General features: G+C 39.9%; 1 protein-coding gene across 3 annotated transcripts in view; it reads right to left on the bottom strand.

Annotated features, from left to right (window-relative positions):
- PDE7B (phosphodiesterase 7B) overlaps positions 1-27217 on the bottom strand; it is a 313591-nt gene that overhangs the window by 116487 nt on the left and 169887 nt on the right. Inside the window, exon 1 of one of the 3 annotated variants that reach the window (XM_041740959.1) lies at positions 22984-23994. The exons of the other annotated variants lie outside the window; for them this stretch is intronic. Within the exon in view, the coding sequence (XP_041596893.1) occupies positions 22984-23221 (238 nt within the window). The 5' untranslated portion in view covers positions 23222-23994. Of the gene's footprint in view, positions 1-22983; positions 23995-27217 lie in introns of those variants that run through there. 3 annotated transcript variants of the gene reach the window in all.

Raw genomic sequence — 27217 nt, 5'->3', positions numbered from 1 at the left:
ATAATTATAATTTGTCTTGTTTTTCTTCTTTCACAGCATATGTTTGACCTGTTTGTGCTTTTCTTTACAGCTGCAATGTTAATACAGCTGCACTTTCAGAACAGTTTTAGCTACTAATAGTCTTCTGCTGCACACTAAGAAGAATCCCAGAGTAAAAAGATATACAATCAAGGAGTTGTGACTATTTTCATAGTTTTCTCACATGTTAACAGAATCCTAAAGCAGATGATATTTCACACATTGTATTAAATATTGTTAATTAATTAAATGCACTTTAATAAGAACCTACCTGGGCAAATGCACATTAGAGAGAAATGTATTATGCAGTCAGGAGATATGAAACAGTAACTATAGCATTAGCTAGAGATGCTGTGGGTTACAGGTACAGGGCTGTTGATTACTGAAATATCAGGGAAGGCTATATGAAAGTGGTAATTGGGTTGATTCTTGAAGGATAAGGGAATTTGGAAATGAGAGGGTTGGGGATGAGTCATGAATGTCCATGGGGGACAACTCTGAGCAAATGTTCAGAGGCGGGAAATAATAGTAAGAGAAACAAACAAACATGTCCTGTTTTGTTGGTGTTCAGGGAAAGTGAGGCAGAGAAGTGGAAACTAAAGGATGGGGCCAGCTCATGGTTGGTCTTAGATGCCAGGTTGGTGGGAGCACCGGAAGATTTTTAGGAGATTGGCATAAGCAGAGCTATGCTTTGGAAAGAGTAACCTGTTTAGTATGGATTTACCTTTAGGAAATGTTGAAAACAGGGCACTCAGGAGATGCTTGCAATGGATTGTCTGAAATAGGGAGGTTGTGACTTCCCAGCGTGGTGTAAGAAACAGCAGGAGGATATGGATGGGATAGAGTAACGGCTGTACATAACTGCTTTGATTTTTGTGACATTTTTTCTGGTTTATTTTTTAATCTAAAAGTATCAATTGTGGTTTTAAGGTGGCATCTATGAGTTTTATCAGTTAGTGAGCCAATTCTCCATGTGCCCCTAGGTGGATCATATGGCATTAGCTCAACTCTGCTTACTCTTTAGGCCATTGGCAACAATCCTGTAAGTTCTTTCGTTATTATTTCCACATATTTACTTGAAATTCATTTTCACATATACTGCCCCTTCTAGAACCTTCTTTTTGTAGTTAGGGTAGTTAGTATTAGTTTTTTGTTTTGTTTTGTTTTGTTTTTATTTTTACAGAAAACCTGCCAGGGCCATAACAAAAAAACCTACTGAAGGTTTGTTTCATTTTTTTGTTGTTGTTGTCTCTCAACCTGCCTCAATTTTGACCTTACTAAGGTCTTGAGAATCTAGAATAACAGTAGGGAATTTAATCCAAACTCAGGTAAGTGTGATCAGTCTCCGCTCCCTTGCTTCTCTTCTCCATTCCTCCTCCCTACCAAGAATTCAAGATGGCTTAGAATCAACGGTAGATTCTGTGCATTCCTAGCACAACTCAGCCTTCAGGTCAACCCAAGACCCTGGACATAAATTCAGATCCATTCTAGAGAAGGATTTGGATGTTTAGGTTGGGTCAGAGCGTAACCGGGCATTGGAGGTGGAGTGAAAGGGGTGATAAGAAGGGAAGGGAATCTCTCAGGACCCCAGAGCTGCCATTCTTAGGTCTGAAATGGACTTCTCCTCTTTTGTTTGCTTGGTGATTCTCTGATCTGAAAAGCCTCCATGAAAAGAGGGTGTGCGCCATGTTGACTAATAGTGTGTGTTCTAGAGATCCCCGATGTGAGTTCAAATTCAGCCTCTCTAGCTGTGTGATTTTTAGACAAAATAGGATACAATAATCCCTTTTATTTATTGTTTTACTTTCTATTGTTTCAGTTATCCATGGTCAGGAAGCAGGTGATCTTCCTTCTGATGCACTGTCAGAAAGTCAATAGTAACTTAATACTACGTCACAGTGCCTACACCACTCCACTTCATTTTGCCTCATAGGCATTTTATCATCTCTCATCATCACAAGGAGAAGGATGAGTACAGTGTGATATTTTGAGAGAGACTACATTCACATAACTTTTATTATAGCATATTGTTATAATTGTTCTATTTTATTATTATTATTAATCTCTTATTGTGTCTAATTTATAAATTAAGCTTATCATAGGTAGGTAGATACAGGCAAAAGCATAGTGTATGTAGGGTTCAGTATTTCAGGGATCCACTGGGGCTCTTGGAATGCATCCCCCATGGGCAACTGTAACAGGACTTACCTCATGACGATGGTGTAAGGATCACCCAGAAAGCATTAGAACACCATGCAGTTCCTAACCAGTCTATACCCTTAGGCCTCCAGTCCCCATCCAGAGTTCTCAGAGAACTCTGTCCTACTCTAACATAGTATTTTTTGTTAAATAAACAGACAGTATTTTATTGTTTCCATTTTTCTCTTTTGACTTGACTGAGCCAGTACAATAATGCTAATATCTCATGTTTGAGGGCTAACAATGTTAGCAGGAACAGTGCTCCTTTACAAATGAGAAGACTGAGGTCTGAGAGGTTCGTCTGCCAAAAATCACATACCTAGTAAGCAACAGACCAGGACTCAAAGCCAGGTATATTGAGTTGCTGTCTTGATCACCATTCTGTTGTATCTTAATCGTGGTCATCTTGTACCACCCCGGGCCTGGTGCAATGCCCAGCCTGGATTAGATGCTCATTTAATGCTTGATGGATGGGTTTGGTGGATTTTACCCCACGGGTTGTTGAGTTTGAACACATTTCATATGACCTATGTGGTGTAGTGTTAAGAAACTGAAAGCTTTGCAGGGTACTGTCTTCCCAATTTTACATCTCTGTGACTTTCAGATTAGGCAGATAACTTTATCCTTTTTCCTTACATAAGGGAGGGAGAGAGGAGGTGGGTCATTAAGGTTAAGTTAATTGCTCAAAAGTTCCTGATCCCAGACTCGTTCTCAGGGTTTCTATCCAGGACAACTACCCTTGAATTAGTGCAGAATTTTTTTATAAACTCTAAGTAGACTTTACTGTAAACAATGCTATTAACACTAATATTGGTTCATTAAAAAGTAAAGCTGTTTGTTATGCTACTAGCTAATAACTGAATTTATTTAAGAGTAAAATAAAACAGAGGGTGGCAGTCAACTTCATGGCATGTGTCTAATTCATATACATGAATTCATGCATTTGAGAAATCATTACTGTGCATCTGTATAGCAGCCACCAGGCATAGCACAATGTTCTAGAAAATAGTACAAAAATCTACCTGCCACGGTTTGCTCTGAAAGAGTAACCAAAGTAATTCAATGGACTTCTTTTTTTAAAGAAGTGGATATGTATAAAGTGAAAAGAACTTTAGACCTATAATCAGAAGCAGAGGGTTATAATCTCAGCTCTGTTTCACAGTAGTAAAATTTAGAATTTACTGAGCACATACTCAGTGGCAGGTATTGTGCAGAGCCTACTCATTTATTCTTAGTATTTTTAATTTTTAAAATAGCTTTATTGAGATTCCATTGACATGTAAAAATTTTATATATTTAAGATGTACATGATGTTTGGATATATATATATATATATATGCTCTAAAATTTTATGTCAAACCTGTTTTTATAACTACAGCTTAGATTTTCTTGTAATTTATACTTTTTTCTGATTTATTGTGTTTCTTATTCTGCTAATAAGATGATTTTAGGCTCTTATTTACATGCTTCTTCTATGAAGCCAATATCTACTCTAATTTGGCTTTTTTCTTATAAATATGAATTTTAATGTATTAAGTTTTCTTAAAGTGGGCAGTAAAGAAGAAAGGGAAAAGGAGACACAGCAGGGAAGAAAACACAGAAAGAAAAATGACATAAATCAAAAGGAAGCAAAAGAATCCGTACTTCCTCCATTAGTCAGGGACAAGGTGAAGGTCTGGGATTGTGACCCAGATTTAGATATAATCCTTATTCAGGGAAAAAGCTCTGCAAATAGTGATTAGCTAAGAGAAAGAAAAAGAGGGATATATTAGATATTTATTTTTATCAACTAGATTTAAAATTAATATCTATTTTGATTCAGATGTATTCTAACTTTTTAGCTAATATTTGACATCACAATATAAGGTTTTGGACTGTTAGCTAATTTTCCTGCTTGATTCTTTGATTCCAAGCTGGGTTGTAAATTTTGAAGAGGTTGTAACTTGTTCTAGATTTCTCCATATCCTTCTCTAAGCTTGGCTGATGTCTGAGTTCTGATGGATGGAATGGTCAATTTATGGCAAACACTTTCTGTAGAGTGATGTCTGATATTCCTACCAGCATCACTATTTTCTTAATTAAAATGTAGGATTAGCTTTTTATATATGGAAGCAGTTGATTTATTTCAACTATGAGGAGGTGAGAGATAAAATCTGGAATGTGAACTAGTCTTGAAAACAGAATGGCATGATATTGGAAAGATTAATCAAGTGGACTTTAGGATAGTATTCAAACAGCCACTAAGTTCTTGGGCTTGCATAATTAAAACTTAGAAATTTATGCCTAGCGTCTAGGCTTTTCCTGCTCAAATGCAGCAAAGCCATTACCCGCTCTTGCCAAAGTTGTCATTCTTAGCTTAAATCAAACATGGGCTCCGTTTCAAGTGACTGTGCCCTCCCGGCATGGCTCCATCAAGGCTCAGATCCCCATGGCTCACACTTTGGCTCTGGTGCAGAGAGAGAAAGTTTACATCTGCCTAGCCTCTTGATTCTGTGTCCAGGGATTGACTATTTCTGTATAATTGCATTAAGGAACTACTGAGAGATTGGAGCCAAGGATGGAGTCTGCATTTATTCATTCATCCATCCATCCATCCATCCATCCATTCTTCTTCTTTTTTTTTTTTTTTTAAAGATTTTATTTGTTCATTTGAGAGAGAGGGAGACAGAGAGCACAAGCAGGGGGCGAGGCAGAGGGAGAAGCAGAAGGCAGAGGGAGAAGCCCCACTGACCAGGCAGCCCGATGTGGGGCTCCATCCTGGGACCTGGGATTGTGACCTGAGACAAAGGCAGACACTTAACCATCTGAGCCACCCAGGCGCCCCTGCATTCATTTTGCCTTCTGTCTGCCTCAGGAACGAGTCACTTTTAACTCATGCCCTCTAAAGTTGCTATTAGACCATCCTTGATCCAAAGCACAGGTCAAGTTGACATGTCAGCACTGCTCATGCTGAACAACTGCTTAGAGTAGCTTGCTCATAAATCATGCAATTGGAAAGTGGATTGTGTGTCTTTAGATTGCTGACTTCCAAAACTATTTGTGATATTTTCGTGGCAGAATCTAAAAGCCTTATGTTCTATTAGACTATTCTTTATATAAATCACTTTTCTTCTTTCAAATCAGTGTTCTTAAAGGAATTCCTTTGAGGTCTAATGACACATAAAATAAATGAGCGTGGTATGGTACATCTTTTCCTAAATTCTCTAAAATGCCACCTACCCCCAGCCCACATTCCCTCCCTTTCATCTTTCCCAAATCTACATATTGTTTAGCCTGAGAGGTCACCAACCAACACCTGAGTTGATAAGAAGTGAGGTACCTAAGCTTCCTGAACCTATTATTGCTTATAACACTGGAATATCATATATTAGGACTGCTAATGGGTAGTACATTCCAAAATGGGATACTTTTGACTTGCTCTATTCCTTTAAAAGCAATTAACCAGATAGTCTTTTAAAAATTCCCTTTGACTGCTATTTCTACCTTTCTTCTGAGTTCCCAGGAAATAGATGTTGGAGGTGAGATGGTTTTTATTCAGCAAACAGGCTGGTAGTTCTGAATAATTTCAGTTTTCTATGGACATTCTTTGGACATTGGGATGAGCAGATGTTGTGTGTTTTCAGGTTGTCCTTTGTCTCCAATTGAAGGTCATCCAAACTTTGAAATCTCATGAGGAAATCTAATGGTTTTCTTAAACATAACATCAGCTCCTGCCAGTTTCATTAGGAAATAAGTTATTATCTCGATCTCCTTACAAAATCCCTGGTTTCTGAGAAGTTTCTCTCCCTGTGGTGCTTTGGAAAAGTCTGCTGCTTGTCAAGAGTGATCAATCTTGATTCCTAAAAAGCTGTGGCTGGAATTCTAATGGCAACATGTTATGAATTGGCTTTCTGCATTAAAAAGCCAGGGCAGATATCATCCCAACAAAATGGTAATCTAGAGACTGGATTCAAATCACAAAAACTCTTGGTGACTAGGTTTTTGACATTAGGTGGCCATTCATACCATAAACAATTGATTTCTCAAAAATGAGAATACAAGCCTCTCATATTTTAACTTATTTTAACAAAGAGTTTAGTTGACAACCAATACTGGCAAATTCAACATCCTTTTAGAAATTACTTTTGCATATACTTTACTCAACCAAGCCTTCAACTCTGTATCTTCACTCCAAACCAATTTGAACATTTTGGCAATTATATGATTAGAAGTACTAGGCTTTCACTGTACATACTGATGGATAATGGGCGAAAGTTGGATTACAAATTAGAAGTAGACTACTTCCTAGACTGCATCACTAGAATTGCAAATACAGTTAAGTCAAAATTTCAATGACTTTCTATGACTTTTGTTCTTTTTATTTTTAACTCAGAGTAAGGAACCTTGAAAGAGGGAATGTGAATTGAGTAAGCACTCCTTGCTCTTCAAGATAAAAAGGCAACTTAATATTTTTGAGTAATTATTAGAAACAAGACAAATGTGAGATAATAATCATTAGCACTAGCAGCATGCTACGTGGATCATAGGACTTAATTCTCAAAGCGGAGGTTCCATCATTGTTTCCATTTTACAGATGAGAAAACTGAGGGTCAAAGAGTTTAGTAAAGATGCAAAGTCTGACTCCAGAGCCTGTCATTTACCAATTCTGAATTAAAAAGAAGTATCCCCAGTGATAGGGCTAAAGGGGGAGGGGCACAGGAAAGTAGGAAGTTATTAATTTTTCATAAAATTTTAAAAAAGAACATAAATCAGAACCACAAAATTTATAAAAATGGATACAGTTTTTCCAAAAGAGCTGAGAATTGTAGGCTTCCTGAGAAGTGCAGTTCTTTATATCATTTAACTTTTCAGCTTTGCAGGGCAATAGCAAATAACGACGACACTAGAAAGAACTCAGTAACCTCTGGTGGCCCCAGAAGCCTTTGAAGCACATTAACGTGATTCAAAGTAATTTTATGGTAGCAAATATACAGCATGACTGTGTTCACATGTTTCTTGGTTGATCCTTAGTTCATGCTTGGTTTCCAATTAAAGGACAAGGTTATTCAACTTGGCTAGTCTGACGAAGACTGATGATACAAATGCATAGCAACTATTGACAGTTAAAACCTCAACTTGACCTTGGTGAGCTGTCAGGAAGCTCAGCTCTAAGAGGCCAGAAGATACAATATGTCACAAGTCTTTCTCCTATGTCCAGACACCTCCTCCTATTCTCTAAGCCACCTTTGGCATTATCTGGCTCAGGCTTTCTCTTTCCTTTCTAGACTCCACTGTTTTTTGCAGAAAGCAGGTATTACTCTGCCCAATTGTGTCTCCTCTCATCTTTTTAGTCTTCCACTCCTTTCCTTACTTACTTTGCAAGATCGTTGTCCAGTGCATGATAGACAAAGCAAGGACATGTTTTCTTTCTGTCAGTAATCTGTTTCCTTTAGCACCACCTCCACCCAACTGGAAACCATCCTTGATAAGCTTTTTTGGATACACTTAGTACCCAGCTTCTCATTGCTTTTGTACTAAATAGGAAGAAATCTGCTTGTTTTCATACTTACCGGGCTTTCTTAAATATAATATTTATCTTTTAATCTAAATACATATACTCTTCCAAATTTTTTGAATCTTTGGGAAATCTGATGATGGTTTTCACTGAACAGAATATTAGGCGGAATGTGGGAGATGGATTCAAATAAAATGATAATACGTTCAGATATTATTTATCCTGAACATTTAATGTAACATATTTTTTGAGCGCCTGCCTATGTTCATACACTGAGGAAACATGGATGAAGTAAAGGGCTTAGCTGTATAATTCAAGACAGAATACCAGGTAAAAACAAACAACAAACAAATAAACAGAAAACAGGAGGAGCCCTATGAGCTAATTGGGACACTTTGTCCACGTGTATTTAATTAGGATCAAATGTCTGGCACAATCAAGGGCAAATATAAAAATATTCCTACCATCTAAGAGGAGGCATTTGTTTCTTAATTTTACTCTTCCTATTTTAAAGATTATAAGGGTAGGAATGCCCACTATGAAATTAGTAGACCTGTGTGAACTCCATTGTCTGGGGGCCTGTGATCTTTTTACATTCACAAGAGCAGACCTCTGTGGAGGCTTTCACTTCCCTCATGAGGCTGGACTCTTCTATCCCCATTCCCTGTGATTGTGTACATGTTCTTGACTCCTCATTATGTGAGACCACTCCGAAGCCACAACCAGGGGTCATCTCACGTTTGGCTCCCAATTGAACTGTATGACCGCCTCTTTCACTGTCTGTAAAATTGTCCCTAGGTGGCACACTTCTTCATATCTGCTTAAAGACCTTGGACGGACACCCTCCATTATAACACCATGTCATCCGCATTGTACCATATCACCCTCTATTATCCATATCATATCATCTATATAATACCATTATCATCTTGCATTATAAATATCACATCATATCATCATCATCATTATCATCATCATCATCATCATGATAAGAGAGCCCTATTTACATACTCAAAGCTGGGGAAAAATGGTTTTCTTCCCAGGCAATTTTCTTGGAGATCATGAGTGCTATAATTATTGTTTCCCCCCATTTGGTCTGTCTGATAAGAAACTTAGATCTCAGTTTTGCCCAATTTTCTCCTTCCCTCCTACTTTACTATGCAGTTTTGTCTTTAATCTTGACAGAGTGGTTTTATGTCTTCATGTTCTTCTGTTTTATTGTGGCTTTTTTATAGACTTACAAATCATTTTAGAAACAGGTAGATGTTGTGTAAGTTCTTACCCTTAAAGCTTTTCTTTTTTTTTTTTCAATTTACATGTAATATTGATTTAATCTCTTATGTAATCCTCTGAACAGCCTATCCATATGTCACTGTGTATTATCTAATGGTCAAGTTCTATAGTTCTGGTTTTGAAGTTATGAAACCTTCTCAGATAGGACTGTATGCCCCATACCATTTATAACTAAACAATACAAAAATATATTGTTTCGATGGGCAATGGAGGTGATGGTGGCCAAGAAAGTTGATAATAATGACAGTTAGGGTTACTGAATACTTTAGTAAATTCTGGAGATGGTAATGGAGCTCTTTCCGTATTATCAAGACAAATCATAGCTATCGCTTCGTTGTCCAGATTGGCAGTTAAACTTTAGGAAGCAAACTCCTTTTGAGGCAAGCCAGAGTTAGTTTTCTCATGTCTTATCAACAGTCATCTTCATCCAGAGTTTATCATGCATGAAGCCAGCTAAATTTGCTTTAAGACCAATTTAGAAGCTCTGTGTAACGTCTCCAAATACCTTAATGTTGACACCAAATTCATAATTCACAATTTCAGGATATGCTTCTTGTGGGGAAGAGAGTAGAAGGGGAAGAGGGACAAAACAACAATGTGCAAGTTCAAAGGGGCTGAAGATGCACTTTGGGTATTTGGATTGGCACTCTGGAGCTCACGGATGCTTGTGATTGCTTATCTGACTTATCTAAACTGCTGACGTCAAAAGAATTAGGCTAGAAATCTTATGATTACAGCTTTTCTTGTGATCTTTTCTGGTATTTCCTGTTTCCTGTCAGGCCAAATATACTTCGAGAGAGGGTTATTTTATGGCATTTCACCGTTTCTCCCTCAGCTAGAGCCAGAGGTACAGGAGGCATGAAGTAAAAATAATTAAGAATAACATCAGAAAGCTCTGTCGGCCCCCAACACCCCCACCCCTTCGCAGTCACTGACATTTTCTTTCTAACATCAAAAAACGTGTCTGTAATGGTTCAGAGCAGGGTCTTATTTTTAATGGAACATATCTATTGTTCATTAAAAAGAAGAAGCCACTTTAATTGTATTTCTGACTATTACCTTATTTGGGTGGTAATAAGTAGGCAGGCTGTGAACAGCATAATTCAGGCAGCTAAGAAGGTTTTTGAGAGGAGGGGATATAGTTTCAGAGCAAAAAGGAAGAAAACTGGGCACCAAAGGCTATACTTTTCTTTTGGGAATACAAACACCTTACAGAAACAGGAAAGGAAAAAAAAGTGGATGCTTTACAAATCTTGCCTAAATATTGCTAAATGTTCAACATACTTTCTGAGCTCAGCACTATGTTTGCAAAGAGAGCCTGAGAGGTTAAGAGGTTTAATCCTCAGTGGTGTAGGGGTAAGACCCAAGCTTTCAACAGTCACATGCACTGGCCCTCTCTGGCCCACTCTACCTCCAGACAACAATGCAGGAAGAAACAGAACTATTACATAGGATGACGGTAACATTTGATTTATGATGATCATAGCAGCCTGCAGCTACTGTGTCTATTTATCTCATACATAACCCCCTTTAACCTTACAGTCCTGTTTAAATTCTTACATCTGGTATTCTTTTCTGGTGAACAACTACCCATTTAGTACATTGCAGGCACTCTGGATGGAGAAATTCACAAAGAGATGGCTTGCCCAGAACAATCTATAATCTAAGTTTGGGAACAAGAAAAATACGAGTATACACTTACAGGTCTGCATTTATGGGTACACATATATTTCTTGCTTGTGTAAGATAGATGTCACCAGTACAATGCAATCACAGTGCTTGAAAGTGAAAGGGACAGAAAAGGAGATATAGAGAGCTATCAGGTAGACAGGCATTTTTGGAGTTTGACCACAGCCAGCAGCATTACTGAATCAACAACATGGAGGCATTGAGGGACCTGGAATTGGCTCCAGGTATGTTGTGTAACTTCTGTGGGGTCTCAGTTTTCTCATCTAAAAAAAGTGTAGTGGTTTAACTTAAAGGTACTTTCCGTTATAAAATTTAAAGACCTTGCTACTCTTCCACTTAAAATTTTTCAGTGGTTCTACAAAAGTTAAGGGTTCTTATCCACGTGCAACCCAGTCCCATTAGTTCTCTGTTTCCCACTCTTTTTTTTTTTTTTTTACTCCAAACATCATACCAAGCTAACTCGACTAATCTCGCATTTCTCCATCATTTTTTTTCTGCTTTTCTGCCTTTGTACCTACAGTCATGTTAATTCCTTCGCCAGGAAGGTCACTTTGTCATATCCTGCTGAGATCTAATGATCTTAAAGACATAGAGCTGCAATGACCAGTCACACTAAGCCTTCCTTGGTTCTTCTAGAGAGGGATGAGTTGAAATGAGATCTCATGGAGTATCTACCACACTTGGTTTGTTTGTTTGTTTGGTTGGCTTAGAGAGAGAGAGCATGCAAGTGGCAGGGATGGGGTGGGTGGCTGGGGAATAGGCAGAGGGAGAGAGAGAGAGAGAGAGAGAGAGAGAGAGAGAGAGAGAATCTTTTTTTAAAAAAATATTTTATTTATTTGAGAGAGAGAGAGAGAGAGAGAGAGAGAGAGAGAGAACATGAGCAGGGGGAGTGGCATAGGGAGAAGCAGACTCCTCACTGAGCAGGGAGCCTGACACGGGGCTTAATCCCAGGACCCTGAGACCATGACCTGAGCCAAAGTCCGACACTTAACTGACTGAGCCACCCAGGAGCCCCAGAGACAGACAGAGAGAGAGAATTATAAGCAGGTTCCATGCCCAGCACAGAGCCCAATGAGGGGGTCTATTTCATGACCCTGAGATCATGACCTGAGCTGAAATCAAGGGTTGACACTTAACAGACTGACCCCCCTCAGGCACCCCACATACTTGGTTTGTATTTGAGTATGTGATTTTTATCTAACTAACTACATTATAAGCTATAGACTCACTACATTAAAAAGACTGTATTTTTCTTATACATTTTCTCATCCATGCTGTAGCACTTAACCTTGAAATAATTAATTAAAAAAATGGCATCCTGAAGAAAGGAATAAATATGACTTGGCAAAGTAGGGGGGATAGACTATTTTGAAACGGTGAGGATGAGTAGTGTCAGCTCTTGAATTTGGGGAAGTGATGAGCACAGCTGGAATGAGAGGTCTGGATGGAAGAACATGAGGAATATAAATCCTTCAGGACAGGTTGTTATCAAGTGTTAAAGGGCTTCGACTTGATGATTTATATATTATTTCTTGTGGTTCTGTATAAAATACTACAGCATTTTGGGAAACCAACTTTTCCAAAATGCTATAATGCTAAGTTACAGGGAAAGTATTGAAATTCTTGATATTTACTAAATAATGGTCAACGAACACCAATTAGAAATCCATTAGTATCCTTACCTCAAGTCTAACACACCACCTTTAGGGCAATTCTTATAAAATCTAAATTTATCATGTGACTTCCCACTAAAATTATTTGAAGCCTTCTCATTATCTGGAAGATATACTCTTTAGACAGCCATATGGGGCCCTGGGCAATCTGACCTCCAGATTATCTCTCTAGTCTCATCTCTAGCCCTCCTTTTGATATACTTCCTACCTTGGGACATGGCATTCACCAAAATTTCTTGCATTTGGTCCCACTGTTTCTTCTTCCTGCATTGTCCTCCATCTCTTTTTCATTTGGAGAAATGCAACCTACATTGAATGGTACCTCAAAAATCACCTCCTCTCTGAAAACCCTTTAACACTCATCACACATACAGAATTACACTCTTGGGTGCTGGCACAGACTTTGTGTATGTGCTTCTTGTGCAGCATGTCACTTGCTTAGCTTGCTCACTCACTCACTGACTCACTGACTCACTCATTTATTTGATCTATCTATCTATCTATCTATCTATCTATCTATCTATCAATCTATCAATCATCTTCCATCCATCCATCTACCTCAACTTTCCTGGTTCATGAATGTTTTTTCCCTAAGGAATCAAGATAGTATCTGGTACACCATAACCAATAAATAAACTTATTTGAATAAGCAGTCTTTGTCTTTTCCCAATGTTCTGACAGAGTATTATTTCTACTGTATCATGAGACATATGCCCTTCTGCCTTGATATCAGTGAGTTGTTTATACATCTGTTTCTTCTAACAGGTCATAACCTCTTTTCCTTCTGCTTTCTTCCTAGGCACATAGCACAATGCTATGCACTGAGTAGACAGAATGTAATTCTTCAATTGAATTGCTTTGCAAGAAAACCCTAGAAATTTGAATTATTTTCCTTTCTGAATATTTCGAATAAATAACCAGTAAATGTAGGCCTCAAGTTTTTCTATTTCTAAGTTGGGGATAAGTCCTTTTTCAATTGATACTTATTGTGTAGTAGAAGATGCTCAATATTTGTAAGATTAAAACATCATTTTCCATTCTGTGACCCCCTAGAGTGTTTCTAATTATTTTTGGAGGGTTGGGACATCCAAACATTTTTTCAAAACAAAAATTTTTTAGTTCAATTTTGTCTGTTTACGATCTACAATCATTTATCACCAGATCAAACAATATGACATTTAGGGCTAAAGAGGGTAGAAATTGCTTTTCATTAATTGCTTTATGAAATCTGGTGAATTCACAATTCTTGATTTTTATATACCAATTTAATTGACAAGGAAATCTTTTCTTTTGTCCTACTGTAGAATTGGAGATTGAACCAAGAAAAGCACTATGTAACTCAACTAATATTCAGAGGTGAAAGTGAGAGCAAAAAGATTGATGTATCTAAACCTCGAATGAGTTATAGAGTGAAGGACACGGAGGAGGCAGCAGTTTCTTCATATCAGCTACCATGGAAGATGTAATAATGGTTCCTGTTACAACGCTAAAAGAAAACTATCTTGATCCCAGTTACAGCACCAACGGTCTTACTGCTCGTCATCCTCACTTCCTCTGGTGTCTCCCACCCCTTCTTTCTAGGAGATAGAGTGCACAGAAAGGAGAATAAGTCCCAGAAATTTCCGGTGAGTATGTTCAAGCAATGAAAACGTATCAGACCTGGGCAGAGTACAATGCACTGCATGTTTATGATGACAATTCCAATTTGTATTGGATATAAAACTTTAGCTTTTGATGTGGGAATCAATCAGAAAGGTGGGACTTGTGCACATTGTGTTCCATGCATGACAGTCATTCAGTTGAACTTTTCAGTGTCAAAATCCTGAGATGTTGCTGAAATGCATGTGAATATTTTAAGAGAGGGAGAGAGAGGTAATAGGGTAGAATAATTGGGTTCAGCATATGCATAGGAATGTAACTAAAATAAATAACATTGAGCATGCATACTCAAGTACAGGGCCCAGCAGGATAGATTAATCAGTGTATAATGGAGGTAATGTTCTTTGAAGAGAGAATCAGTATTCATCATTTGACCTGCAGAGTGAGAGGGTGTTTGCTTTACATTTTGTGTGTTGTTTTGGTTCATTTGTTGGTTGTGCGTGTGAGTTTGCAGCAGAGCAATGCACTTGAAAACTGGTCTTTATGGAAAGATAAAGGGACTCTACATTCTTCCATTAGATCCCATTAACATTGAGAGTTAGGCCTGAAGATATGGTTTCTTGCCCCATCCACATTGAGGTTTTCTCCTGGGGAGGAGAATATGGCACAAGGTAAGGCCATCTACCCCTGACACCCTGGAGAATTGTGGGAGAGAGTCAAAGGCAGAACCCAGCGGCCAGAGGACTTGCCCTGGCTCCCCCATCTCAGGCTGGCATTTTGCATTGTGTGCAGTAGGCACATTCAGGTAGGCGTGTGGGAACCCAAGGTACATGTTCACCTAGAACCATGTTGTGGAAGAGCAAGGGGTGGGGGTGAGGGTAGGGGGAGTATTCATCCAAAAAAAAAAAAATTTAATCTAGAAAAGATTGACCTCTACCATGATGATTAGAAAATATAAATTTTCTTATCCCATTAGAGTGAGCTAAAAGTGGATTAGTTGGAGAAGAGAAACAGGCTAGATTTTATTGCACATTTGAGAGGGGACATTTGAGATTGTAACAGACATGTTACAATTATTTTTAACAGTGACTGTTTCCTTTTCATTTCTACATATGTTTTTGATTATACTTCTTATACTTGAATCCATTTTCTCTGTAGTGATCTCATCTCACTTCCTTTACCTTGGTACTCCATGGTTGGCTCCTTACTTTTCCCTTTTTCTTCTCTTTCTAAATCATTTTCTTCAGCAAAATCTATCAACTTTTTTTCAGTGAATTTTTGTCACAGATCCTCTAAACAAATATGCCTTTTGGTTTTCAGAAATTCTCATCAAGGTTGTATAGATTTGTGTGAGATATTTGGGTGCCATCCAAAAAGAGATGCAGAAGGAAGCAAGAAAAGAATCTTGTGCTTCTGCTTTAATTCTAGAAGTAAGGAACATCGGAGGATGCAATGGGAAAAGTTCTAATTATCGCATTATACATGTCTTCATACTTTTGGTTATTTAATTTTCCTTTTCAATACCTAAGATTTATATTTATTTCATTGCATTTATTACATTTATCATTACATTACATTTATTTCTTTTTATTTATATTTATTTCTCACCTTGATTTTATTTTACCATTTTATGGTTTTCTACTTTTCAATTTCTACTGCCAAATACATACCAACTGCTACTCAGTCTCTCTTGAAGTTTATCCTTTTCTCTCTGGGGATTTTATTCTTCTGCAGTAAGCCTGGCCCCTTGGACTCACTTTTAAGGCCATACACAACTAAATCTTGCTTTGTCTTTGTCAACTATGCTTTCCAATTACACACAAGGCCAACTTTTAAGTTTTATCTTGTTACAAATGATAAGGACCATGACCTACAGGCTCTTCTTCAGTATTCCCTTAGCATGTGTGTGAGAGCTGAGGAAGTAACAAAATGCTCAGAACAGAGGCTTGGTTTATAATCTCTAACACAGTATGCCACGTGGATTTTTTAGGTGAGGGGGAGTACTCTGAAGGGAGGATCTTTAATAATGTTGTAGTTTGAGGAAATTTAAGACAAATGTAAAGATACAAAGCTCTCCTCTTGGATGGTCTCCTAGAATTTTAGATATTGAAGTCAATTCTAAAGAGGCATTTATGGGAAGGCAGAGAGAGAGATAAATAGAAAAATAAAGAATGTCTACACTGTGTACAGATCTAGGTTAGGACATTGTATTAAATCACAAGTACTTTGAGCTTTGCTTACTCTTTTTGATATGCTGATATATACCTACTATGTACCATGAAGTGTACTGATAATTAAAGAATGAGAAAAATCAGATAGTAGAAAAGAGCATACACTCCTTCATGTTGCTTCTGTGAGTTGAAAAAATAATTTGGAGCTTTTGGTCTTTTTACAATAAAGCTTCTAATGTTTTCTTTTAGAAATTAGTCAGATATAAAAGTCAATATTTTGCTGTTCAGTTAACCAGCCTGGTTTAAGAAAAATAAAAAAGATAAAGATAAAGAAAAAAGAAACTGTTTCCAGGCAAAGAGCAGAGCACGTGGAAATAACATCCTCCATTCAACTCCATTCCCTCAAAAGCTCATGTGTAGGGTAAACACACACCTTCCGTATTCTATTTTTGAAATTACGTTGAGGAATATACAGACTCTTATCTGTAAAAAAAAAAAAAGAGCAACTTTTAAAACTTTAATTGATATAAAATGTTCCAAAATGCATGAACAGAGTAATTATTTTAAAAGTATATACAAGCATTCATAATTTGAATGCATTTGCTCTAACATTTTATAATTATCAGTACATTTCAACTTCTCTGTATGAAAAGGGAGCTGTCTCATATTAGTTTTGCACATACTTTATACCTTTTTAATAGTTTTGAAATTTACTCTTGTATATTTTTTCTTTTACTTTAAAAGCTATAATGATTAATCCTGATCCTCTACCAGAATATAAATTTAAAAATGATTCCATTAAAAGGAATTACTAAAATTCCTATTTCTTGAGTAATCTGTGCTTAGAAAAAAATGTTCATTCATGCATTTAATGGCAAATTGTAAGCTATTTTGTTCTTTCTGATAATTTCCTTTTTTTCACTTATCAAAGTGTATTGAGTGGCTGATGTGCAAAAGATGCTAGGAAGAACACAAAGAAAATAGAATGTTCTCCAGGTTCTCAAAAAGCTGAACATCCAGCAGGGAAGGAAGAAAATGTACATTAATTATAGCAAAGTGATTTGCTTACAAAACAAATACAGAGAAAGTTCTATGAGACTTCGGAGGAGAAAAACACCCTCAGTAAGCTCAGGAAGGCTTTATGTACGGAGTGGCATATGAATGGCGTCTTAAGGAATGGTAGAAGTCGAGAACTTGTAGGGAAGTCACTTTAGGCACTGGAAAGGATAAACAGAAAGCAGAGGTGTAGGTGTGGGTTGCTTGCCCTGTCTGGGTCCAATGTAAGTGCTTTTGGGGCAATAATGACAAATCAGATAGGGAAAAAGTGAACTAGTTCTAGCATGTGGAGAGCTTTAAATTCAGGAAAAAAGAATTTAGATTTTTTCTGTAGACAGTGGAGAATCCCTGAAGGAATCTTAAGAGGGGTGAGACATATTCTGATTTTTCTTTTGATGTTATTGATCTAAATCACAGATGAGGGGGTAGAGAGAGTACTGGGGTCAGAAACTATCACTAGATAATAGACAAAATGTGAAACTTGGCCAAGGGCCATGGGACCAAAGGAAAAGTAGGTGATAAGAGTGAGGTACTTAGTGAGAAAATAGTTGCAGGACCAATAGTTATACTAGTGAACATTTACTGAGGATGTACTAGGGCTTTTTCTAGGCACTTTTTAATTATCTCACTTAATCTTCACCTCCTGTGAAGGTGCTATTGTTATTCCTTTTTTATAGAAGAGGAAACAGGTACAGAGAGGTGGAGTAATTTGCCCAGGTTCACACAGTTCAGTAACAGAGAGCATAGGACTTAAGACTGTGAACATCTCGGCACTGCAACAACACTCTGGAACTCTTGATCTATACTGTGGATTTTGGAATTGGACAGTTAGAGAGAATGGTTTTGAACTTGGGTTTCTGCAGGGGTCATGTCGTTTATGAAAACAAAGCAACCAGGTGAAGGACCAGATTTCATGAAGGTGAGATGATGTGTTCCAGTTTTCACTCAACAGTGCACTCACATTAAGAACAGATTAAAGGGTCAATGGTTATTATCCAGTATAGCTACAGATTGAGTGCAGGCTAATGTCTACAAAAAGTGGTTTTAGAAAAATGTTATGCATTAATGTCAAGGTATCTAATGTTAAGATTCATTGATTCTTTGATCACAGCAATTTGTCCTGCTATATCATTCATATTGATGAATGCTTGAAGATGTGTTTGAATTTTTACAAATGTTTTTGAATTTGGTCTGATAGTTAATATTCTGAATTGACAGGTTTAAACTCACAAAACCTGGTTTTCTTGCTGAAGTTGGAACTCTGATTCACCAATTTATAATTGTTCTTCTCTCAATAAGCATTTGGTTCCTCCCGGAATCCCTGGTGCCTAGGGCAGTCATTAGCATACACTAGGCATCCAGTAATGTTCCTTGAATTATAATAAATGGAACCTTCAGTCTTAAATATATTTAATTTATATTATGCTTGATACTTGAGATATTTTAAAATAGCACTTTGAATGTCACTTTGAATTGCGGAGTTCTGGAATCAAAGAATCCTTTTGGAGATCTTCTCTTCTGAAGTGGTTTGATTTTTAGAGCTATGTATAAAGCAAATTTCTGATATTTTATTCCCTGGAAAGGCTGGACAAGTTATAATGGCTACTGGGAAAATAATTTTTTAAAGGGAGGTAGGTGTTTTTTTATGTTTTTCTGAAGCCAAAGGCTTCAAGGGGAACAAGCTTAATAAATAAGTAAAATACAATGTAAAATTTAGACCAGAGACACCAAAAGAAAGGTAAGTTCTATGGCTACAGAGTTTGTAGCTATTTGGTTGAATTACAAAATAAAATTATTTATTCAACTAAGAATGAGTTATGTTAGAGGATGTGTAGCCTTAGGATGCTGCCTAGAATCACAATGAGATTAATATTTGCACTCACAGCATTTGAGAAACTGCCTATTTATCTCCTGTCCTTCTATCTTCTCCCCAGCCTGCCCCCATTCCCAAGGATGCTCCCACCACCATGCTTTAAAGCTTACTTACTTTTGATAATAGATGGAGAATCTTCCCCTGGGCCTTCCTAGCACTTGAAGCTAAACTAAAACCCAAAGAATAAGTAGAAAAATGTTAAGGCCCAATCACCTGACTTATTTCACATGGTAATATAATTTTTCTGGTTTGACCAATATTTATACTATATCATGAGTTTCTATGTTTGTCCCTCTATATCAATAAAGCAATGTCTTGGTTTAAAGTTTTTTTTTTTTTTTAAGATTTTATTTATTTATTAATGGGAAAGAGAGAGAAAGAGAGACAGAGAGAGAGAGAGAGAGAGAGAGAGAGAGAATGGCAGAGGGGGAAGCAAGAGCCCAGAACCCTGGGATCATGACCTGAGCCAAAGGCAGATGCTTTGCCGCTTAGCCACCCAGGCACCCCGATCGCCTCAATCGATGTCTGGGTTTAAATTTAAATTACCCAGCATGTGGCTTGATTATGCCAGTTCTATGATCTACAGCTGGGTGATGGAGATGCTGATCTGGTTCTAACACAGTGTTTGTGTGCGACCCTGGACAAATTGTTTAGTCTCTAGTGTACCATTCACCTTTTTGGATTAACTAGATAATTAGACCATTCTTTGTTTCATAAAGGGCAAATGATGTATTAAAAAATTAAATAATTGAGTACAATCCAATGAACCAAGTTGGTGCTCCAACTTTGGGCATGCTGCTAATTTCCAGAGCTCTCTCCAAGGCAAATAGTGCCTTTACCAAAGCCCAGATGCAGGCATCCTGACATGTGAAGACAATGAGCCCCACTTCCTCCTGTCATCCCCGATTCTCTCCTTGAGTCTGTTGCCATGATAGCCACCGTTAGTCTCCAGCCAAGGCTCATATGAAGGTGGCAGGAAGATGTTCACATGTGTAACGTCCTCCCTAGTATGTCCTTGTTCTCTTCAGGAAACACTGTTCTCCTCTGTCTGCCATTACTCACAGTTCAGTAAATCTTATCTTAAAACCTTTCACAAATACATATTTATACATTTATTTTCCCATACATTCTTTTGCTCCTTCCTTTTATTACTTAAGCAAAGTCTCAGAACACTTTTCCATTTCACTTGTGAGAAAGTATCAGTCTTGTCTGAGAAGTATGAGAGAAAATTATTATGCTCCTCACTAAGGAAAAGAAAAGCTGCAACTTTTAAGGTTATATTCAACCCATTAAGAAACAGTGACACCCATCTCTAAAGTCCTCAAGACTGTTGGCTCAATTCAGAATTTCTGCAATTTCATGGTTTTAAAAGACGTAAACCTATTTATCTGTTATCACAAGCAGTCAAAATATACATGGAATACTATGATTTTTAAATTTATAAATTGTTAATAATTTTATAGTTTTAGTTTTCTCATGTGCAGTTATGACGTGGCAAACATGTTGTGTGCGATAAATGTAACATCTATACAAGTCAAGATAGCAGAGAAGAGGAAGTAAATGACTTTGGGGGACAATTCGGGGACACAGGGGTGGAGATCAGGCAAGTCATTACAAAGAAAAAGATGCCTGAGCTGGACTTTGTAGTTTGAATAAAGATTTTTTAGTTGGCTAAGTCAAAGAAAGACATTCAAAGCATCAGGCAAGGCTCAGAGGTAGGGCACCACTTGATGTATTTTGAGGAACAGGAAGTTGTTTAGCATTGCAAAAGCATGAATTGTTTGAGGGTTCTGAGACAAGGGTCAGATTTAAGAGAGAGGGAGAGAGAGAAAAGGAGATGGAAAAAGAGGGGAAGAGAAAGGGAGAAAGAGAGTTAGTGAGTGTGAGCATGAGATCACCATGTGTCTTGGTGCTTTTGTTTTTTTCCTTTTTTTTTTTTTTTTGACAATCTTTCTACCATAAAACCCTGTACACTAATTGAACACAGCTTAAACCATCTCTTTCTAAAAATGAATGCATGCCAGATTTTTGAAACTATTTTCTAAGTGTTCCCGAGGCCCTCACCATCAGGCTATTCTGGATAGAAAGGCACAGAGCACCTGAGATGAGGAGGAGCTGCAGTATCAGAGACAAGATGAGAGGAACTACAGGACAATTTGGAAGTGGGGCTGCATCCTATGGGCCGTGCTGCTGCATCTGTGGATGAGAAGGTTTCATGCCCATGCCAGAAAGTGTGAACCCCTCATCTCCTTGAGAATATGAAGGCAGGGCAGGAAGAAGAGGAGGCAGAGGGCCTTTGAGCGGGTGTTGAAGTAGAATCTGCCTCCCCGCAGGCAAGATAAAGGGGGACAGCAGACCAGGGAGCAGCCTGTCTGGGCCCCAAAGGGGCTGCTGAGAGATTCCACAGAGTGAGGCAGTGGCCCAGGGATCAATTAAGAGTCCTCTAGTCAACTGTCCCTTTAAATGATAAGAAGTTACAGGAGTTCTATTTTATGTCTGTAGTGTTGCTTTTTCAAAAACTAGACCCCCCACCGACATATAATATAAATAATAACAGAAATCTATCTCCAACACGTGCTAATGTCTGTTGAATTAGGCAGTTCTATCAAAGGCATAATTTGAGATATGAATTTCAATTACTTAATTTACTAAAACAAACCAAGAGTGGTAATAGTTGTAGTGTCATGGTTAAGTTTTCTGTCCAGGTGGGTTTTTCCACTTTTCTTGCACTACTCACATGAAATACGGGACGGCTTTGGCATTACCTCATTTCTTCTGACCAAGACCCATTTCCCGGGGCATCCATCTCCTACTTGCCACAAAAACCTCAGTCTTATTGGTTTTCTTCTCATTCCAAAGTACTCATTGTTTACTAGAGACCAACACTGTGTTTTTCCCTTCCCTTCAAATCTTTTTTGTTCTCGGTCCCTTTCCACGAGGGAAGAGAGAGGTCATTTTTGGTCTATCTTTCCCGACTGGGCTCCCACCTCTCACCACCAATGGTATGTCAGGATTCCACTGCACAGGGCTGGCCAAGACTTCAAATGCATAAACACACATGCTCATATTTGTTCTCCTAAAGTGAGCGACCACTTTCTGAAATATCTACCAACACATTCCCTAAAGGAAAAGAGCACCCTGTGGCCAGTTATACTTTCTTAGTTTCTGGTTCTATCAGAACCTTCGACCCTAGGTGTCTTTGTGGTTGTGTGGCTGTCAGAGACATGGCAAGGTTCTCCACAACTGTCCTAAGCACAGGACATTCTTATAACATGACGAAGTCCCTGTGAGTCATCATTTCCACATTTGTGAGGGAGTTGATTTTTCCTGGTGTCAATGGGGGAATCTGTATTATCGGCTGTTGTGTCCAAAAGGGAAACCGAGGCAAGGAAGTCTGCCAACTTTCCCAGGACATATAGAGCTTCCAGGCCAACCCGGTCCTGGGAACAGGACACACACCCTAGCCTCATCGTTAAAAATCGGAAAATGTGTTTTACTTTATAAAAAGCATTATAAGTAGCAGCCCAAGAAGAATATTGTCTCAGAACTCTGGTTTGTCAATAAGGAACTGCAGAGGTAGGACTGCCCTTAAAGAACAGCCAGTTCCACCCCCACCTTTTCCGAGGACTGAAGTTCAGGAGATTTCACTTGTTTAAGCCTCTGAGCAATCAAGTGTGAGCTGAGCCCAGAGCCCAGGTTACTCGATCCCCGGTCTATTAGTGCTCCTCCTACCACGTCCTTCTTAATTTTAAGATGCATTTCTGCAATAAATCAAACGTTCCTTAACCACAGCCCTCGGCCCCGGAGCTGCAGTTGGTAGACCCCCCTCCTCCCGGTTTTCCGCTGGGCTCTGCAAGGAAGGGACCCGCAGCGCCGGCCTGCGCCCAGCTCGCCTCTCGCACCTCCCAGTCGGGTTACCTGCGACGCCGTGGAGAGCATCTTCGTGCTCCAGGAGGCCCCGCTGTCTGGTCGCCTGCAGCTCGCTTCTGGATTTCCAAACCAGCTTTACCATCCTGATCATCTCGGGCAAGTCCCAGGGCAGCGGCCCCTGCTGGCACCCCCGGCGGCCGCGGGCCGGGGCCGGCCGCGCACCTTCGGGGGCCGTGCCCCTCCTGGCCGGCTCCGCCGAGGGGAAGTAGCGCTCCAGCACGGGCATCCTGCCCGGGGCCCCCGCCGCCGAGCCGCCGCCGCCGCCGGGGACCGGCCTCCCGGGCAGGCGGACGCTGCGCCCCGCGAAGTCTGCTCGGGCTCGGGACGGGCAAGCGTCCTCCAGCCTGGCCCTGCCCGCCTGCGCCCCGGCCCAGGAATCGCTGCGGGCGCGGCGACGAGCGTGCCGGGCGCCCTCCCGGGGGACCAGCCCTCGCCCGCCCGCCTCTCGGGCACCGGCTGCGCGGCGCGTAGCGGATCCCGGGCTGCGGCGGGGCCGGCGGCGGGGGGCACAGCCGGCGGGGGGCACAGCCGGCGGGGGGCACAGCCGGCGGGGGGCACAGCCGGCGGCGCTTAGGACTTGCCTCTCCTCCGCGGACCCATTTGTACCCAGTTCTCCAAGTTTGTCGAGGGGCTTGCCTAGCGCGTAGGATGGATCCTGGGGCGAGGAAGCGGGGCTCCCCTCTGCCAGCCTCTCGCAGGGGTGCCCCAGGGGCCGCTTCCCTGAAGGGGTCAGGTGAGGCCCCCCCCCCCGCTCCCGGGGTGCAGGAAGCCTAGAAGGTTCCAGGGAGCTCTCGGAAAACGGGAAACCGAATACCAGCAGAACCAATGTGCAGCTGCCGCTCTCTGGAAGGTCTGGCCGGGGGCCACCTCGCTGCCCGCTGGGTCGGCCCCGGGATGGCCGAGGCCGAGGGCTGCGCGAGGGGTCCTGGCACCCGCGCTCGCTCTCGCCCCCCTCCTCCCTCGCCCCCCGCCCCCTCTGCTGTCGTTTGGTTCTCAGCAAACCTAACTGGGTTTTGGCCTATTAGTCAAATCCCTTTGTAACCTCAGCTGCCCTTCAGCTGGAGGGGAAATAACACTGAATCACATTCCAAAGCTGACTCTGAAAGGGGTGAATCAGGGAAGCACCGAGACCCTCCTGGGAACGTGCGGCGGGGTTGCGTCGCCTGGACACGTACTCTGGGACCCTTAAACGCCCATTTCGGAGGAAAACAAGGATCACTTTAAAGGCTATGCGTGTGGGGGTGCATACATGGCCCTGAAAGAAAGGAGAGAGCGTTGCCTGTCCGCTCCACAGCCACAGAGCGCCCTGGGCTTCGTATGTGGGCCACTGGCTGCTGCGCCCTTGCCCGTGCGTGGTTCAGTTGAGGACAATCACGCGCCGCGCAGTTGGGTCGCTGGGCGCAGAGGTGGAGACACCAGCCCTGGAAGTCAGAACCCATTCAACCAAAGGGGGTGCCCCCTGTAGCTTCTGTGAAAAGCCTCAGGCATAAATGAAAGTGGGGTGGTATTGTGTTTGGCACTTTTGTCAGCAAATTGGGTTTGTAGGAACAATTTGAACTCGAAAATTCACGCGGATAGCTCCTGTTTTCTTGGAGGCCATCGCAACAAGCCCAACCTTTTCTTCCTCTTCACATCTCCGCATTGCAAAGTGCTTTATTTTGCTTGGCATTTTGTTTTGCTGATGTACAATCTGTTGCTTCTGCTCTACATTCCTTGTGGGGCAGCTTTATCACACACTCATTTGATGTTTCATCAGGGGAGGGGATACTTTGGGAAAAGGAAAAAGACTGCCACAAGGTGTGTTTTATTTTCATGGTCCTCACCTCATTCTTTACAAATTGAAACCAGTGAAGGCTACTGTAATTTTGTTGTTGTTATTATCATTCCTTGAAGCCTATGGTTAGTAAGTTTAGCCTTCCACACTGAGTTAAGTGGCTTTTCTCTTTTTCTAGATGGAAAAATACACGGGTAAGTCTACTCTCTTTCCTAATAGGTGAAGAAGTGTCAACATCCTTTGAGGGTATCAAACAATAAAAGATGTTGAAGACACTACTGTTGGTGAATTTCATTATTGGAATATTGATCAAGCAGCTCCTCTTGTAACAGCCAGATATCCACTCAACCCAATTAGGGGATAATCAGTGATCCACTTATGAGAAAGAAAGACGTGTCTCCTTTTTGTTTTTTTGAGCTTCCCTCTTTGTTAAGGGATGAAGGGATTTAAGCATCAGTGTGACACTTCCACCACTTTTGACAGCCCTTCCAGTTCTTATCTGACACTTCTATCAGACTGGGGCATAAAGGCTCTCTAGATTTGAAATGATTTTATTTAATAAGCACATGTAGGCTGTTGCACTCCATTAGCATATTTCCTGAATAATGTCTTAAACTCACTCCTCAGTCACAAACTTCCTTGACATAACAACTGAAGGGTTTCCTAAGTGTTCGACTATTTTTATTTTTGTTCAGTTATTTTGCAATAGCACTTAACATCAGGATATCCTGACCCTTGGAACAAAGGGGTTAAGAACAAAGAAAACAAATATATGATATAATATGTCACAGACACTAATGTATTAAGAATACAACTCTTCATGGAACATTTAAGAATGACATTTTAAAAATCCAAGCATATAAATTTCCACTATATTCTCTGTATTGTTTTACAATATTTTCTTGAAAAAATATCTTAGAGAAGTTACAAAATGTTGGATCATTGAACATGAATACTTCCTAGTGGAGATGAGTTAAGGCCAAGCAAACACCATCTCAAATTTTCATTCTCAAGAAGGAATCTACTTTGTTTGAAGATTTGAAAATGGAAAAGGTTGCAGAATTTAAAAAAAAAAATTCTCCCCAATATGGGATTATCTTCATCCCAGGGTAGAAGTGCAAAAATACCACAAGAAAGGTCATTCTCATGGTATTTCTGTCTCACATAGAAACAGGAAGTACAGGAAATCTTGCGGGAAAGCTTGGCTCAGGAGATTTTTGGCTCAATTGTAGGCTCAAGACATTGGGATAAACTGACAAGATGCTGGTACTCAGACTAAAATTATGCCACATACATTCTCTAACAGGTGGTTTTGTTACATTTCATATCTAGTATAGGCTGTGATTTTATTGCTCCTTCAGGTAGTGACTTTGGAAGAGCATGCCTATAAACCTATGATTTTAACCTTCCTTAGTGAACATCAGTTACTTGAGATAGGACCCATAGCCAGAAGTTCGGATCACTGGGGATGGGGAAAAGGGACTGGTGATAAGGTTCTGTATCCAACGGAGTCATAGAGCAAAGAGATCTCATCTATGTGACTTTCAAGGATTCTTATAAATCCTAATATCTGGATTTATTGTGCTACAGAGAGGACATTTTAAACTTCCAAAATAATCTCATTTTTAATTTCAGGCATTGGGAGCCAACCTAACTTTCCATTAAAAGGCAAATAGGATAGTTCTTTTCTTGTGTAAAAGAGATGTAATGAGAACTAACCAAATCAAAGACAGTTTGTTCCAATGGATACCTAATTCTACCAAAAATACTTTGCTATGTGTTTGTAGCTATAAAGGAAAGAATTCGTAACCACAATATTAAAGTGTATGGCCAAGAACAAAGATTCAGAGACATAGTGATTTAGAACCTAGATTGTTTTGAAGAATTTCTAGTGTTCTGGGGCTATGTAAAAGTCTTGTAGATTTGTGGGTGTTCTAGTCATTAAGCAGATAAGTCATTATTATATGTGATTTTTATTTAAAAAATATTTTATTTATTTATTCATGAGAGACACACACACAGAGAGAGAGAGAGAGAGAGAGAGAGAGAGAGAGAGAGGCAGAGACACAGGCAGAGGGAGAAGCAGGCTCCTCACAGGGAGCCTGATGTGGGACTCGATCCCGGAACTGGGATCACGCTCTGAGCCAAAGGCAGATGCTCAACTGCTGAGCCATCCAGGCGTCCCTATATGTGATTTTTAAAAAGAGATATTAACAATATTAAATTTCTAAGCATTTTAAGAAATATGTATTTTAAAGATTTATTTATTTATTTGAGAGAGAGGGGGAGAGAGAGAGAAAGAGAATGCGTGCCTGCAAGTGGGGGGAGGGGCAGAGGGAGAGGTTCTTTAAGGGACTCCCTGTCATGACCTGAACCAAAATCAGGGATCCCTAGTTTAAGGGAGTGAGCCATCCAGGTGCCCCAAGAAATATATTTTTAAACAGAAAC

This window comes from Vulpes lagopus, chromosome 2 (genome assembly GCF_018345385.1).
Source record: "Vulpes lagopus strain Blue_001 chromosome 2, ASM1834538v1, whole genome shotgun sequence".
NCBI lineage: Eukaryota > Metazoa > Chordata > Mammalia > Carnivora > Canidae > Vulpes > Vulpes lagopus.
The sequence above is the reverse complement of the archived record's forward strand: the minus strand, read 5'-3'. Positions and strand labels throughout refer to the sequence as shown.